The sequence below is a fragment of the Spermophilus citellus genome (genome assembly GCF_964194105.1).
Source record: "Spermophilus citellus genome assembly, chromosome: 4".
Taxonomy (NCBI): domain Eukaryota; kingdom Metazoa; phylum Chordata; class Mammalia; order Rodentia; family Sciuridae; genus Spermophilus; species Spermophilus citellus.
In genome coordinates, this window is record NC_138185.1 from 182,569,725 (window position 1) to 182,583,568 (window position 13,844).

Sequence of the window (13,844 nt, forward strand, 5' to 3'; positions counted from 1 at the left end):
AACTTTTCTTTCTCTGCCAAGTCCCCCACTCTTTCTACTTTTTGAAACTGGATAATAATCTTGGCACGAAGACTATCTTCTGTGCTTAATACACCTTACCTCCTACCTTCAATGCAATGCATAGGCCAAATTGAGTTCAAGTTGCATTAAACATTCTCAATGTAAATAGGGACTATGCCCCTAGGAGTAGGAGAAGGAGGGCAAGAATTACAATCTACTAGGACTGAAACCAGTTTTTTTTTTTTTAATGCTCAGCTGAGTACAAATCTTCCCTCTTGTTGTTACTGCTGATTTTACTTAAAATTTTTTTCTTGTTATTTATGCCAAATAAACTACATCAGTATCGGCTGGGAGGGTGAGGGGAGGAGGTATAGAGAGCGGGCTGCTGACTCCTGTTCTGTTGGTCATGTAAACTGGAGTCTTGACAAGTTGACTTGCTGACAGCCTGGCAAGAGAGAGGTCCTGTGGTTCTGGGGAACTGGGGACTCTGGCTTGGTTGCCAGCCCTGGGGCTGGAGAAGTGGCATGGCTTCCTGATTATCTGTGGGTCTGAGCCCAGAGCTCACTCACACTTTCTGGCTGAGAGATGTTTTTAATTTCATTAGTGATCCATTTTAGTATTGATGGGTACACATAAAAGACAGGGAACTATTGATGCAAAGAGAGGCTTGAGCTTGGCTAGGAATCCAGGATTTCTTCCACTTCCACTGCAGGAGCTCCAAACATTGAGGATTTCAATTAACCCACCATGCCTAGCTTGCCCGTTTCAGCCCTCATTACTGCTATCCTAGGATCCCAGGGCTGAATGAATATCCAGAAGTAAAGTGTTATTGCTGACCATCACTATCATCTACTCTCACACTCCTACAATTGCCCCTCTGCCTTGACTGGACCCTGCCCTATGCAAAACCCCAAGAGCTGTCACTAACAGCAGTTTCACCAACACCCAGAGAGCACCTTGGTCTCCTCACTCAAGTTCATCTGCTCAGGATTGAGTTTCTAACTTCACCAAATTTTGACTTCTTAGTCTTGCTATACTATATCCTCTGACTCTCAGGAGCTTGGGTTAGAGAAATTTTATAAAAGATAGTTGGGTGAGCTCAGTTCTGTGTTCTCACTTTCTCCATGTTCGCTATTGTTGTGTACCTATTTCAAGAACTCAGGGCACAATAGAGAAATCTAGGGCCCCACAACCCTAACCACACTTCCCCTCCACTATTAAAAACTGCCCCTCAGTTGGCCACTATCACTGAAGACTTAAACTAGGGAGATATTTACTATTGTTTGTAGCTTTTGGACAGAAGAGTTTGTCTTTTCTTTTTTTTAAAAGCTCGATCATTTACATATCTTCATTTTTTTGGAGAGCACAGACTTAACAGGTGACCCATCTTACCCTTAACTTTGAGGTAACAGTTGACACTTTTTAAAAGAAGAGTTAGCAGATAATCTGCCTTGAAATGGGACAGGCCACCTACGGACCTAACTATAACACAGCACAACATGACTCAGCCTGTCTGGAGAAAGAAAATACATATTTAGTATAAAGAGAAGATATAAGCAATGGAACAGTTGGTTATATAAGTTGTAATAAATGAAAATATCGAGTGCATTTTAAATGATTAATGTATGAAAACTGTCATCACTTAAGGTGCATTAATCAAGAAAAAATGCACGCTTCACATAGTGGTAATGTCGCAGGCCCATTGTTCAGCTTTGATAATGTGCATAATAATGCTCAGTATGACAATGAGTTGGGGTAGCTGAAAATTTAGGATGGTTGCAAGTTCCGTGTAGTATTTGGATTAGCATCTTAATCTGTGCCTTGTCAGCCTCATCAGTACACAAGCTATGTATTTTTTTTTCCAAAACTAGCAAAAATAAGGATGCATTTTTTTAATATATATTTTTTTTAAAGATAGAGAATAATGACCAAGGTACCTGCTTAAACAAATACTACCAGCATTCATTAGTTAGGATGGTTACATGTAAAAGAAATGATGCCAGATAGTAACAAATCCAAGAGAAGTTTATTATGAAAATGGCACCTGCGGATGAAAAAATTAAGTTACATAAAAGACAACCATGTATGTGACATGTATGAGAATCTACAAAAGTATAAAAAGAACCCTGTTGTAAATGAAGTATGTACATTTCTGATTTGCAGCATTATCAATGGTCAATGAAAAAAAAATGTTTCAAAATAAGCCAGGCACTCAGGAAGTTAGGTCCGGTTAGCTTCACACAAAACAAATGTACCATCGCTGTCGCTTTGTAACGTTTTAATTATTTTTTATATATATATCGTAGAGTTGGTAACACTGCTAAGATTTTTTACGAACAGAATATCCCTTTCCCCATTATTCAGCTACTTGGCACCAGTCTCCTCATAAAAGTTTTCATATATTTGTACAAGAAATAGTTAAAAACACAGACACAGTCTTCACAGGTAATGAAGTATTTTTTTTTTCATTTTGTAATTTTAAACACTATGGATTTAGACAGCAGCTGTGATTATCTGTTAGTTTAAATCACCAGAAATCATTTTGACACAACACAGAAACATTTATAAAAGAAAAAATAAAACAGCTGTCTAGCTGTTCTTTGTAGCTGATAGGTGCATTCCTTTGATTGTTTGATAGCTAGAGTAGAGCTTCCAAAATTAATCTTTAAATTTCTCGATCGGCCTTCTTCACCTTCTATACAACCTAAGTCCTTCAGGGAAGTTCACTACTAAAAGTTGTGGCATTTAACTTCCTTCTGCTATTATTCCAGCATGGTGTGGGCCCAACTCACAGAATCAAAGGTTCGAGAGGAATCCACTCAACACAGTGATATTCAAAGGACAGCCGAGTTACTATATTAGCATTGCACAAATAAACAAATATATATGACAATTCTATATTCCATTACCCCCTCCCATTTTGTTTTTTAAAAATGTTGGTTGACCTTTGAAATAATTTTCTGTCTCACTGGTAATTGCTTTATATATTGCTCCATCAGCCAACCTGAAAGAAAACCAAAGAAAAGCACCCACTGCTTATAGGTAGAGCACAAGGGACTCTGGGAATGTTAACAACTGAGGCTGTATGGCATCGATTTATTTAATATATCTGAGCATTATTCTTCAGTGCTTTGCGTAGCACTCCAGGAGAGAGAGAGAGAGAGAGAGAGAGAGAGAGAGAGAGAGAGAGAGAGAGAGAGAGAGAGGCATACCCAGAATTCCGTTGTGGGAAAATGGCTCCATTAACCTTGAGCTAGTTAAGAGTCTTTTTATCTCTGAGAATGAAAAAGATTTTGGGGACAGGGGAAGGAAAGTAGAGGAGGGGGAAAAGGGAGACAGGAAAGGGAGGGAAAGAAAGGAGAGATAGGGAGAATATACACCAGCAAAGCAACAGCAGGAATTTAAAAAAGTAAAACGGAGATTCACAGACAGTAGAAGCAGTATAGGGTGACATTACAGAGGAAGGCCACCACACAAAAACCACTAACCCCCAAGAATCACTGATTCACTAGGACTGCAGGAATGGGACTGTACCACTCCGGACTAGAGATAGAGCACAGAGAAGACAAAGGACAAAACAACTACATTAGCTTAGTATATACTGCATATAGAAACACACATTGAAACTGCAATGGAACTGACAGCCAAGGACACGTACACACCGTACACATTACAGTTCTCACATCTGTTATTAGATGCCTTAACAAACAGCTGCCAAAAATGAAGTGGAAGAAGAATTTATACTTGACAGTCATTTGGAGTGTTTGACACCACACTGATTTCTGGCAACAAAGACAAAATAGGATATTTTTTTCTTTTTCTTTTTCTTTTTTTTTTCCTTTTTTAACTTAATGTGCAGTTTTCAGTTGCAGTTATCTGTCTGAAGCTTATTAACCCATTCTTTAGTTTTAAAACTTATTGGTTTCAACTTAGAAATTAGAACCAAGGGAAATAAATTCCATCAAGTCAGTCCCCCAAAATACAAACCGTTTTTTTTTTTTTCAGCAAGAAATGAAACAAACCAAAAACATGTTAAATACTTTTCCTTCCTTTACTCTGAAGTGTTATTGAAGTTGCAAAATTAGCCTCAGTTAGACTGAGTAAGGGGGAAAAAAAAGCTCAATAAAAGGCAGTATGTACCTAAACTGCTCCTCAAATCAGTTTGATTGAGTTTTTCAAAAGCCCCCCTTTAAAAGGGCTTTACTGACCCATTAAATTTAATGTGAGGCTATGTTTGTTAGTTGGGAGGTAAAAAACTTTAAGTCCTGCAGCAAATGTTAATGAGGGCTTTGTCTTAACTAACCAAGGAGACTGCAGCAACGGACTCCAGACCAGGACAGAACACATTTTTTTTTCCCCAAAAACCCAGCCCAGGAGCTGCATTTTGTATGAAGACATTACAGATTAATAAATGATAGCACCATGGTTTTAGAAATTAAGTTAATGTTTCAGTAATTAACATTTAGTCCAACTTTTTTTTTTAAAACATTCTAGTCACAGGCCAGAAATTAAGTTTAAGAACCCAAATTATTTTTATGTGCAAGTAAGAAAATCTTAAAATCTTAACCATAAAAAGAGAATTAAATTCTGCATAAAATTCTAAAATACTATTTCCCTATTTTTAAAGGAATTAGGAACAGAAACAACAACAACAAAAAAACCCACCCCATTTCATTTGACTTAGTCAAACAGGGCACATTGTTTATGCTTGTCTCTTTCCATCTTGATCATATCAAGATCTTTATGAAGAAAACCCAATGGTTGTCACTTGAGAAATCTCTTGACCACAAGACTGAGTATTCTATGGCAGAGGCATACACACATTAAAGACATCTTAATAAAGATGCAAAGGAAAGCAAAACAACCCAACACACATCTTAGAAGAAGACAAAATGGCAGGCAACTGGTCATCTGACCCTCTGAAGGCAAAAAAATAAACATATCTTTACAGGAAAGAATAAGTCACGTTAAAGAAAGAGGGGATGGAATGGGGACCATCGTGTTGAAAGAAGACGCTGACCTGCTCGAATTCAAAGTGCTAGAATTAAAGGTCTAAACGAAAACGCCAACGATGCCTCCTCCGAGCGGACCCTGCGCACCCCGGCGGGCGGCGCCTCAGTCCTCCTTGCGCTCCAGAGTCTGTGCCGCGTGGATGCCGTTGCTGTAGACCGGGAAGGGCAGCGTGGAGAAGAGTCCCTCGGCCGTGGTGAACACGTTGCCAGCGGGCATCTGCGTCAGGCTGGCCGCGCTCACGGCGCCGCCAAACGGTCCCGACATGTTGAGCCGGTGCACGTGGTGGTAGAGCATCTCCATGGGCGTCTTGGGGTCGAGGCCGAAGCCGGGGCTGTTAACGTCCACGAAGTTAACAGCGTGCGCGTTGGGCAGCAGGTTGCCCTGCATGGCCAGGGTCACCTCGGCGGGCGCATAGCGGATGGTGCCCGTGGTGTAGACCCTCTGTGCCGCCGTGCTGGTGGCGGCCAGGGTCCCGGTCACCCGGTGCACCAGCGGGAGCACGACGTTGCCCGCCTGCAACCTCTGCAGCGCCTCCAGGTCCCCAGTGTACAGCAAGGAGTTGGACGCGCTCGGACCACCACTGCTGCCACCGCCGCTGCCGCTGCCGCCGCCCCCAGGGTGCTTGTCCCGCGGGGACGCCGAGAGCGGGGGCGACAGCGGATCGGAGGCGACAGGGGCCAAGGCCGTGGTGGCCGAGGTGCTGAATTGAGTCTTGCGGGCAGCCGCGCCGTCGGCGCCCGGCGGGGTGAGGACCGAATCCGGGATGGCCACGTGCAGCCCCCCGCCGCCCCCGCCGCCCTGCGGGGACGGGAAGTGCTCCGAGCTTGGGGGCTTGGTCATGCTGTAGGGAGACTCATTCCTGGAGATCTCCCGGTTGGGCGGGTAGTTCCAGATGCTGCTGTCGTTATCGAAGTTGATAGGTTCCGAGATCTCCGTCTTGATCTTGAGCACCGAGGCACTGTGGGGGGAGGACAGCAGCCGCGGGGGCTCCACCAAGCCTGCGTCCAGGCCGCCAGGGCTCGACGCACTGGACAGGCGCCGGCGACTGGTGCTGCCGCCCTTCTGCCGTTTCCGCCTCTTCTTGCGCTTCTGATGCTTGCTGGAGGCCTGCGCGCCCGCCTCGCCGGCGCTGTCCGAGTCCTTGGCGCTGTCGGACGTGAGCGACTCGCAGTTCTGCAGCCGCAGGTCCGACTCGCTCTCCACGTAGCGCTCCACTTTGATCTGCATAGGGCCCAGTGCACCGAAGCCGTCCTCTGCTGCCTTGGGGTTCTCAAAGTCCGAGTGCTCGAAGCTGTCGTCGCTGTCGCGGCTGTCCGGATTGCTGGAGCTGTGGCCGTCGTCGTTGCAGTTCATGTCGTTGTCGCACGCGTTGCCTGACTTCTTCCGGTCGGGCTCTGGGTCTTCGCTGTTCTCAGACTGATTCCCCTTCTCATCGGACTTGGAGTTCTCATTGTCCTCTGCGTGGGGCCAGCGGCCGGGGTGACAGGGTGGGTGCGGGGAAAGGAGAGACAGAGAGAACATCCCGTTAGCAGGGCAGAAACCACAGTGGGGCAGGGAAGGTACCATCTTCTGGTGACTTAAAGCCTGGACTTTCTGTGTTGAGGGCCTAGATTAGCAGAAGTTTTCTTGGAGGGTTGGGCATGGGCTAGCAGCATGGGCCTCACCTGGACACCTGGTACAAAGGAAGAATCTCAGCCCCTCTTGGACCCACTGAATCATGTACTGCATTTGAACAAGCTCCCCAGGAGATTCTAAGGCATATTATAGTTTGAGAAGCCCTATAATGATACCCAGAGAATGAGTAACCAGCAATGAGGTGCTAGTATCAAAGAAAAATTAAGGCATACAAAGTGACACTTTGAGAGGTCTGCACCTTCCGCTGGTGAATATTTTTGTTCATTATTGAAAACTACACTCTGTTCTATTAAATTATTTTTATCCATAGCACTTAGGATTCACCATCTGATTCACTGTATGACTTTATTTGCTTCTATCTCTTCCCCCATCTAGAATATAAGCCCTATGGTGGTAGGGGATTTTTGTCTGTTTTGTTCACTGTTATAAATAAGAGCAGAGACTATTCTAGAACTTCTGCCATAGTAAAGAACTTTCAAATCAATACAATTTAGGAGGTAGGAAAACAATCAAGATTCTCCATGAGTACTCTTCACTTTCTCTTGCTTTTCCAAGGCTATGTCTAAAGTACAGGCATTCCAGTTGATAAACTTGGAGCACAGGTGCCCTGATGATAGGGGGTGTGGGGGAACTCTAATAACCTCCCACATTTTAGGAAGATTAGATTGTACCAGTAAAAACAGTCTTAGAAGATTCAAGGATGATACTGATTTTTACCACTTTGCCATGACCATTTTGGATGTGGTTGGGATTAGAACATTGGGCAAATCATGTAACTCTCTGGCCTTCACTTCCCTTTTTGTAGCAGAAGAGATGGGGTTAGAAAAGGTTTAGCAATTTTTGCAGCTATAAAAATTTGCCAGTTCTGGGCTCCCTGGCTCTCGAACATCTGTGGAATGGAATTGGGGATAGGAGGAAAAGCAAATTTTTGCATTAATTTTCCTGAACTCCAAGTAACTATTTGCAAAGTTTGCTTGTCAAACTGCCTAGAAAGGGGAAAGCATGGATTTGTTCTGATAATTGAGAAAATGAGTAACAGACCAGGTGTCCTGGCCCATGCCTGTAATCCCTGTGACTCGGGAGGCTGACCAGGAGGATTGCAAGTTTGAGCCCAGCCTTGCCAATTTACTAAGACTCTCAGCAATTTACTGAGACCCCCATCTTAACATTAAAAATAAAAAGGACTGGGGATGTAGCTCAGTGGTAAAGTAACCCTGAGTTCAATCCCCAGTACCAAGGAAAAAAAACCAAACAAACCAAAAAACAGCATCAACAAACAAAAAGAAAATAAGTAATATTCTAACAGCGTGACAGGCATTTATAGATGCCATTAAGTATCCTACTTTAGGAGTTCAATCCCAACTTGGTGAAGGTATGAACATTTGTGGTGCAAAGTCAGACACTCTTGGAGGAAGCTCTCTGGTGCCTGCTTCCAGTAAAGAGGCCACAGAGCTATGGGGTTATAGCATAGCTCCTCTACGTGGTCAAGGAAGGTCTAACATTACATAAGTGATTGCTAAATCAGTCTCTTGCCCTCTGTATGTTTATGTTATTATATATATACACACTCTCTCTCACACATATATATCACAACATACACACACATATTTATATACAATGTAAATATATGCATTTGTATATGTAGAGAGAGGAGACTCAGTAATAACTTGATGTACACATTTAAAATTTAAATGTGTTACTTGGCTTTGACCATGGCCCTTGACTACTGCCCACCCTTCCTTTCAGACAAGGCAGTCATAACTATAGAACATGGAGGAGAAGTAATACCTGTAATACCTGAGGTGTCTTTAGAGTCTGATTCAGAGTCGGATGTCTCAGAAGATTCAGAAGTTTTCTCTGGCAGGTGGGGGAGCTGTGCGATGTCCATGGGCGTGTCCTTGTATTCAGGATTACTGTGGGGGAGGGAGACATTCCTCAGGATTGCAGTCACCTTTTCTGAATGGTTTGCTTTGGACCACCTTCTCCCAAAATTGTGGAGTTTAGAAAGTTTAGGAGACTAAAGAGGAAATCATTTCTCAGCTCTTCATGGGACTTTTACAGAAGCCTATATTGCATGAGCCAGGGTACAGGTGCACCCTGCGACAATGATTGAATACCCAAATGCTGCATGAAAGCCACTAAAAACCTTTTAAATAATCAGGTACCACTGGAGGCCAGGGAACTGTGCTGCTTGACATTCCTCCCAGTATAACCCCTGGGGGGCTGGGAGGATGAGAAGTACTCTCAACAATTCATTCCCATACCTCCTGGTGTGCCCTACCTTCTCTTGGGCTCTTAATGAGTCCATTGCCTCAGTACCCTTGTCTTGGCCCCTTGATGTAACTTCTCAGCTGTTCAGATAGTTCCAAAGCTATTGGTGGGGGTGGGGGGGGCAGAATCTTCAGTGCCTAACGATCTGACAGATGCACAGGTGTACCTTGGGATGCATGGATTATGGCTACTGAACTGTCAACACACCCATTACAATCACATTTTCATCTGCTCATGTGGTGTACACCTGTGGCTTGTTAGCTGGGAATCTGATTGCAGTGGGGAGAGTCCCAGTGTGAGAGAGGCCCTAACAGAATGGATCTAACCCCATTTGCACAAATGTGCTTAATTTTTGGTCTATTTTTAATTCAGAAACAAGCCTCTTCTGGAAAAGAGAGCATGTTCGGTCAGTTCCAGAGCTAGTTGTCTTCTGGAAAAGCCACTTCCAGCTGGCCTGAAAGTGTATGAGCAACATAGGCTGCTGAAATCTGAAGGCACAGGGAGGCATCCTGCCTTGGAACAGGAAATGCCTCTTCTATCCTTCCTGGATGGCCAGCCAAGCAGAGATTTACAACAGATGATTACTGATTTGTTTTGCTAGCCTGTAGTGAATTTCCTATGTTAAAGAGTCACTATTTCAGTAACTACTTTAAAAACTGCAGATGTCCCTGGGAGAATTAATTCACAAAGATGGATTATCAGGCATTTACTCCTTAGTGTGAATTAGCTTCAGCAACAAAACTTTCTCCTGATAATCAGATGAGACTAATGGTAGGAAGGTGGACTTAGCACTTTGCTGTCTCTGAATACTCTGAGTCTATAATTCTATTCCATGTTATAAGGGAATGGGAAGAATATTAGGCAGGTAATTTCAGAATAGAGAAGGATGAGCCAGGATGGGACCCAGAAGTAAGGGATTCTGGAAAAAAAGACAGTAGGAAAGTATTGCTTGGGAAAGAACAAAAGATCAGAATTTGGGAAAGAAAGCCAAACTTCAGTAGTTGCTATTTTGTCTAGGCAACGTCCTTTTCTAAGTAGATCTCCAGCCTACAGAATGACCTTCATGGATGCTGGCTTGGTGGAATTTCCTCTGCTAAAAATCCATCAACATCAGTGTTCTTTACTCCAGATACCATGGGAGTTCAAGGGTCAGTGTCCTTCAGCTTACTGTCTCATATCATCAACCTCAGGGTAGGTCTACCACATCTGAGACTCAGGCTCTGAAGATTGAAGCCTGATACTCAAACTGCCCCCTATCTATATGGAATTCGGTGAAACAGAATTACCAAAGGCTTATGTACCATTTGACTCTTGGCTAGATCAATGGTGTTGATCCACGGTTGTATAGATTGACTTTTCCTAACTCTTCTTACTCCCTCCATTTGTGGACAGAATAGGAAGTCATGAGGCTGATGAGACAGTAGGAAAGATTTAGATAGAAAAATATCTCACAGAATGGGCATAACCACCATATAGATGACTTCAGTACCTTATGTTAACATGGAAGACAGACACTTTCCAGCCTATAATGTTCTTGTCATCAATGCTTATTTCTTAATAGTAGTGGGTGTCATTGGCACAGCACCATTTTTGCTCAGCCAAAAGAATGTCAATCCCACAATACCTTGTTCTATTTTCTGTTTGTTATAAAAGCTTTTATAACTTTCTAAAGGGTATAGTTTGCATGAAAATCAAGTCTTGGAGAAAATGGCATTAAATACACATACTTTTACTTTTAGAGGGAATTAATACAGAGCAGCAAAGGTCAAAAAAGGAAAAGAAAGTAGATAAATGAAGATTCTTTTAAGTGGTACCCATTAAGGTCCTCTCTAGAGCAATAATCATTAGTGTCTGATTGACACTAATGTCTTTGGAAGCAAGCACATTCATGCCTTCAAGTCATCACCAAAGTATGTGAAACACTGACAGGCCAGCATGCTGGTGAGCCATGGTTGTTAGCATCTCAGGTGTAGTTGGCTGTCTCAAAGAAAAATGGGGATTCAGGTAGTCCCAATCAACATTATCCACACAGGGCACCAACTTCTGCTCATTAGACCTATTGGATGTTTTCTCCTCAAACCATATGTGGGCCCTGCTTGGTGGCTTTAGAAGCCAAAGACTGGAATGACAGTGGTGGCAGAGAGCCAAGCCAAGCATTGTGATAGCTTCATGACAGGATTAGAGCATCTCCCAGAAGGCTTTCCCCCCAAACCCAGACCACCCTGTCTGTTGATACTGGTTCCTTTTCCACTTGCTTGGATCCAAAAGCAGAGTATAGATAGGGAAAGAGAGAGAAAAGGTGTCTCATACCAGAATTTAGGAGGCAGTTGACCTTGAACTCATACATGGATATAAATTTGAGGATACATTGTAAGAGCAGTAAAGCTTTCCTGAGTTCACAGAGCAGTAGGCAAAAGATTGTCTTCATTTTTTTTTATACTGAGATTGTCATTATTCTGGCAAAGCCACTCACTTTACCTCAATATCTAGAGAATCATATGCTCTGAAATAGGCTGGGAGCATCAAAAGGATGAAATACAAGAAGAATATATTCTACCCTGCTACTTCTCCCCACATCTCCTTTTGAGCTTAATTCTCACAAGGCTGGGAGTATGTGGTGGAGGATAAGGAGGTGCTTTTTTAATGCTTCAGTTGCAGACAAAGGTCCATAGTCTTTTTCTGGTCTGAGCATTTGTGAGGAGATCAAAGCAACCTCTTTGGAGCTGATCATATGTCGACAACCTAAGAATTACTGAGCATCTTGCAAATCTTCTCTGCAAGATCCTTGCAAAAGTTTGGTCTTACATTTCTTTGACTCTCATGGAACTAAGAGCAGAACTTCCATGAAATTCCATACCAAGTAAAATCTAAAGATAATACTTTCTACAACATGCCAGCTATTAACTATAGGGCTGCACAGTTTATAATTGAGACAGAAATAAAACAAGGAGAAAATATACCTAAGGAGATAATTCACCCAGATGATGTTCTTTTCATTTGCATTCTTGGCATTGATAGCTATGGTGGCACTAGACTGTATCCAGATATATCCTCCGTTCTTCTGCATCCAACGGTAATACTTCGTCACACACTGACCCTTATTCAGCACTGGGGGGGAAAAAGCAAGATAGAGGCATCATATTAAGACTGGGACCAAATGATTTTTCATTCCTGCAAAATCTTAAGTCTCAAAACAGAAGGTCCTGTACCAAGCCAGGGGTGCTCCTCTGTGTACTTAATGTAGGATCCCATTAGTAGGACAAATGGAATCAACAATTCAGTGGAGCGGTAGCTCTGGAGCCAGGGTTACTGGCATTAGTAGCAAGACTCTATTCCATTCGGGGCAGCCATGGTGTGAAAGGAAGCATAAAAGGACCACTAATCTTTTTGGCTCGAAGAATACCTAATGTGGTGTGGATATTGTCAATGGGTTTGATGTCAAATGGTAAGAAGGCAAATTTGTATGTGATTTATTCATAGCTTCAAGATAGCGCTCTTTTGAGGTTCTGGAGATTTGGTTCCAAAGCCGTTTTACTCCTCTCCTTTGGTCATCTGCCCTCAGTGCAAGCAGTATCAACTGGCATCCTTCTACACCTGGTCCTTTGATCTTGTCTAACAGCATTTATAGTCCCTGGGTGAACTAAATTTACATTGGTCAGTCAGGGGAAATTCTGGTGAGACCGCTGAAGGTTGGAACAAAATAAATCCCCCAGTTGAGTCAGAGAAAAACATTGGCCTAAGGGAGGCACAGAATTGACTTGGCTAGAGCCAAACAGAGTGACAGCTCCACACAGACTCTGAAATATGGCCCAAAATGAAGGAACAAGTAAAAACAATCACTAATGTGAAACGGTGCCATTAAATACCCACTGAAAGGGAGCTTTAAAATGCAGATGTTAAAAATGATACTTTAACCAAAATCTTGCCAAGTTGAAATTGATTTGATTTGTATCTGGGTAGTCCTGAGCTAGTAAAAGGGGAAAGTGCAGTAAATCATCCTTTGAAATAAAGTGCTATGGATGGGAATGGTTTAAAAGGATGCCGGAAATGTGCAAAAACTGCTGTTATGACTTGGATACGGACAGCGGCAACACGGCGCCCCCCCCCAAAAGCTCACCGGCCGTCTGGCCACTAGAGGGCAGTGTGCACTCGTCTACGTGGCTCACTTTTGGCATGTCCTTGTCTCCGTCTGCTAAAATGAAAAACCTCTAACTGCTGTAATAAATTTGGCTAAATTAGCTGCTAAATGGTTATCTCAAGTAATATGTATTTGCATTAATCATCTTGCTCTAAACCAGAACAAGCCAGAGTCCTAAAGACGTAGTAAATTCATATTGTCCATTTAATTACGGCTAATAAGTGCTTCATATACAATAGTTTCATGAAGTACATTTTGATTTTTTTTGGGGGGGGGGGTGGATGGGTGAAGGGGAATCACTTTGGAAAAGAGCTGTGTCTCAGGCTGTAGAAACTCTTCCCATCATGTCCTGAGCCACTCTCCTGCTTCTGAGAGTGGTCTCAATTCAAACCTCCTCTTCTTACATCTATGAATATACTTGCTTTCATGTTTTCTTCTCCTCTCCCCTTTTTTCCCCCAATACACTAAATGCATGGTTGTAAAGTTTAATAATTATGTCGGCACTGTTGCTTGAAAAAGGCTCACTTATGAGTGTTTCATTTGTGGTAAGTTCCATTCTGAAATTACCGCACAGTTTAGGGTATTTCTAAGGTCCGGAACTGTCACCTTCCCTTGGTATCAAGGCTCCACAGGTAGCATTGTACTCTCCTTTTGTAGGCAATTGTAAGTTCTTCCATTCTGCATGCATGGCTTCCCAGGCTACAAAACTGCGTGGTGAAGCTGAAAGCAGTAAAATACTAACTCTGCCGTACAGCTCTTCTGTCAAACCATTGTTGCATGCAACAAG

The 13,844-nt window shown here is 43.0% G+C and overlaps 1 protein-coding gene across 13 annotated transcripts in view; it reads right to left on the reverse strand.

Annotated features, from left to right (window-relative positions):
- Positions 1–2,059: 2,059 nt before the first annotated feature.
- NPAS3 (neuronal PAS domain protein 3) overlaps positions 2,060–13,844 on the reverse strand; it is an 845,028-nt gene continuing 833,243 nt past the window's right edge. For 9 of the 13 annotated variants that reach the window (XM_081290034.1, XM_081290033.1, XM_081290031.1 and 6 more), the window contains 3 exons: positions 11,880–12,027; positions 8,437–8,561; positions 2,060–6,470 (listed from right to left, as the gene is read on the reverse strand). In XM_081290034.1, the coding sequence (XP_081146160.1) occupies positions 5,116–6,470; positions 8,437–8,561; positions 11,880–12,027 (1,628 nt within the window). In that variant the 3' untranslated portion in view covers positions 2,060–5,115. The remainder of the gene's footprint in view (positions 6,471–8,436; positions 8,562–11,879; positions 12,028–13,844) is intronic. The other 4 variants (XM_081290035.1, XM_081290032.1, XM_081290029.1 and 1 more) reach the window with 1 other exon arrangement.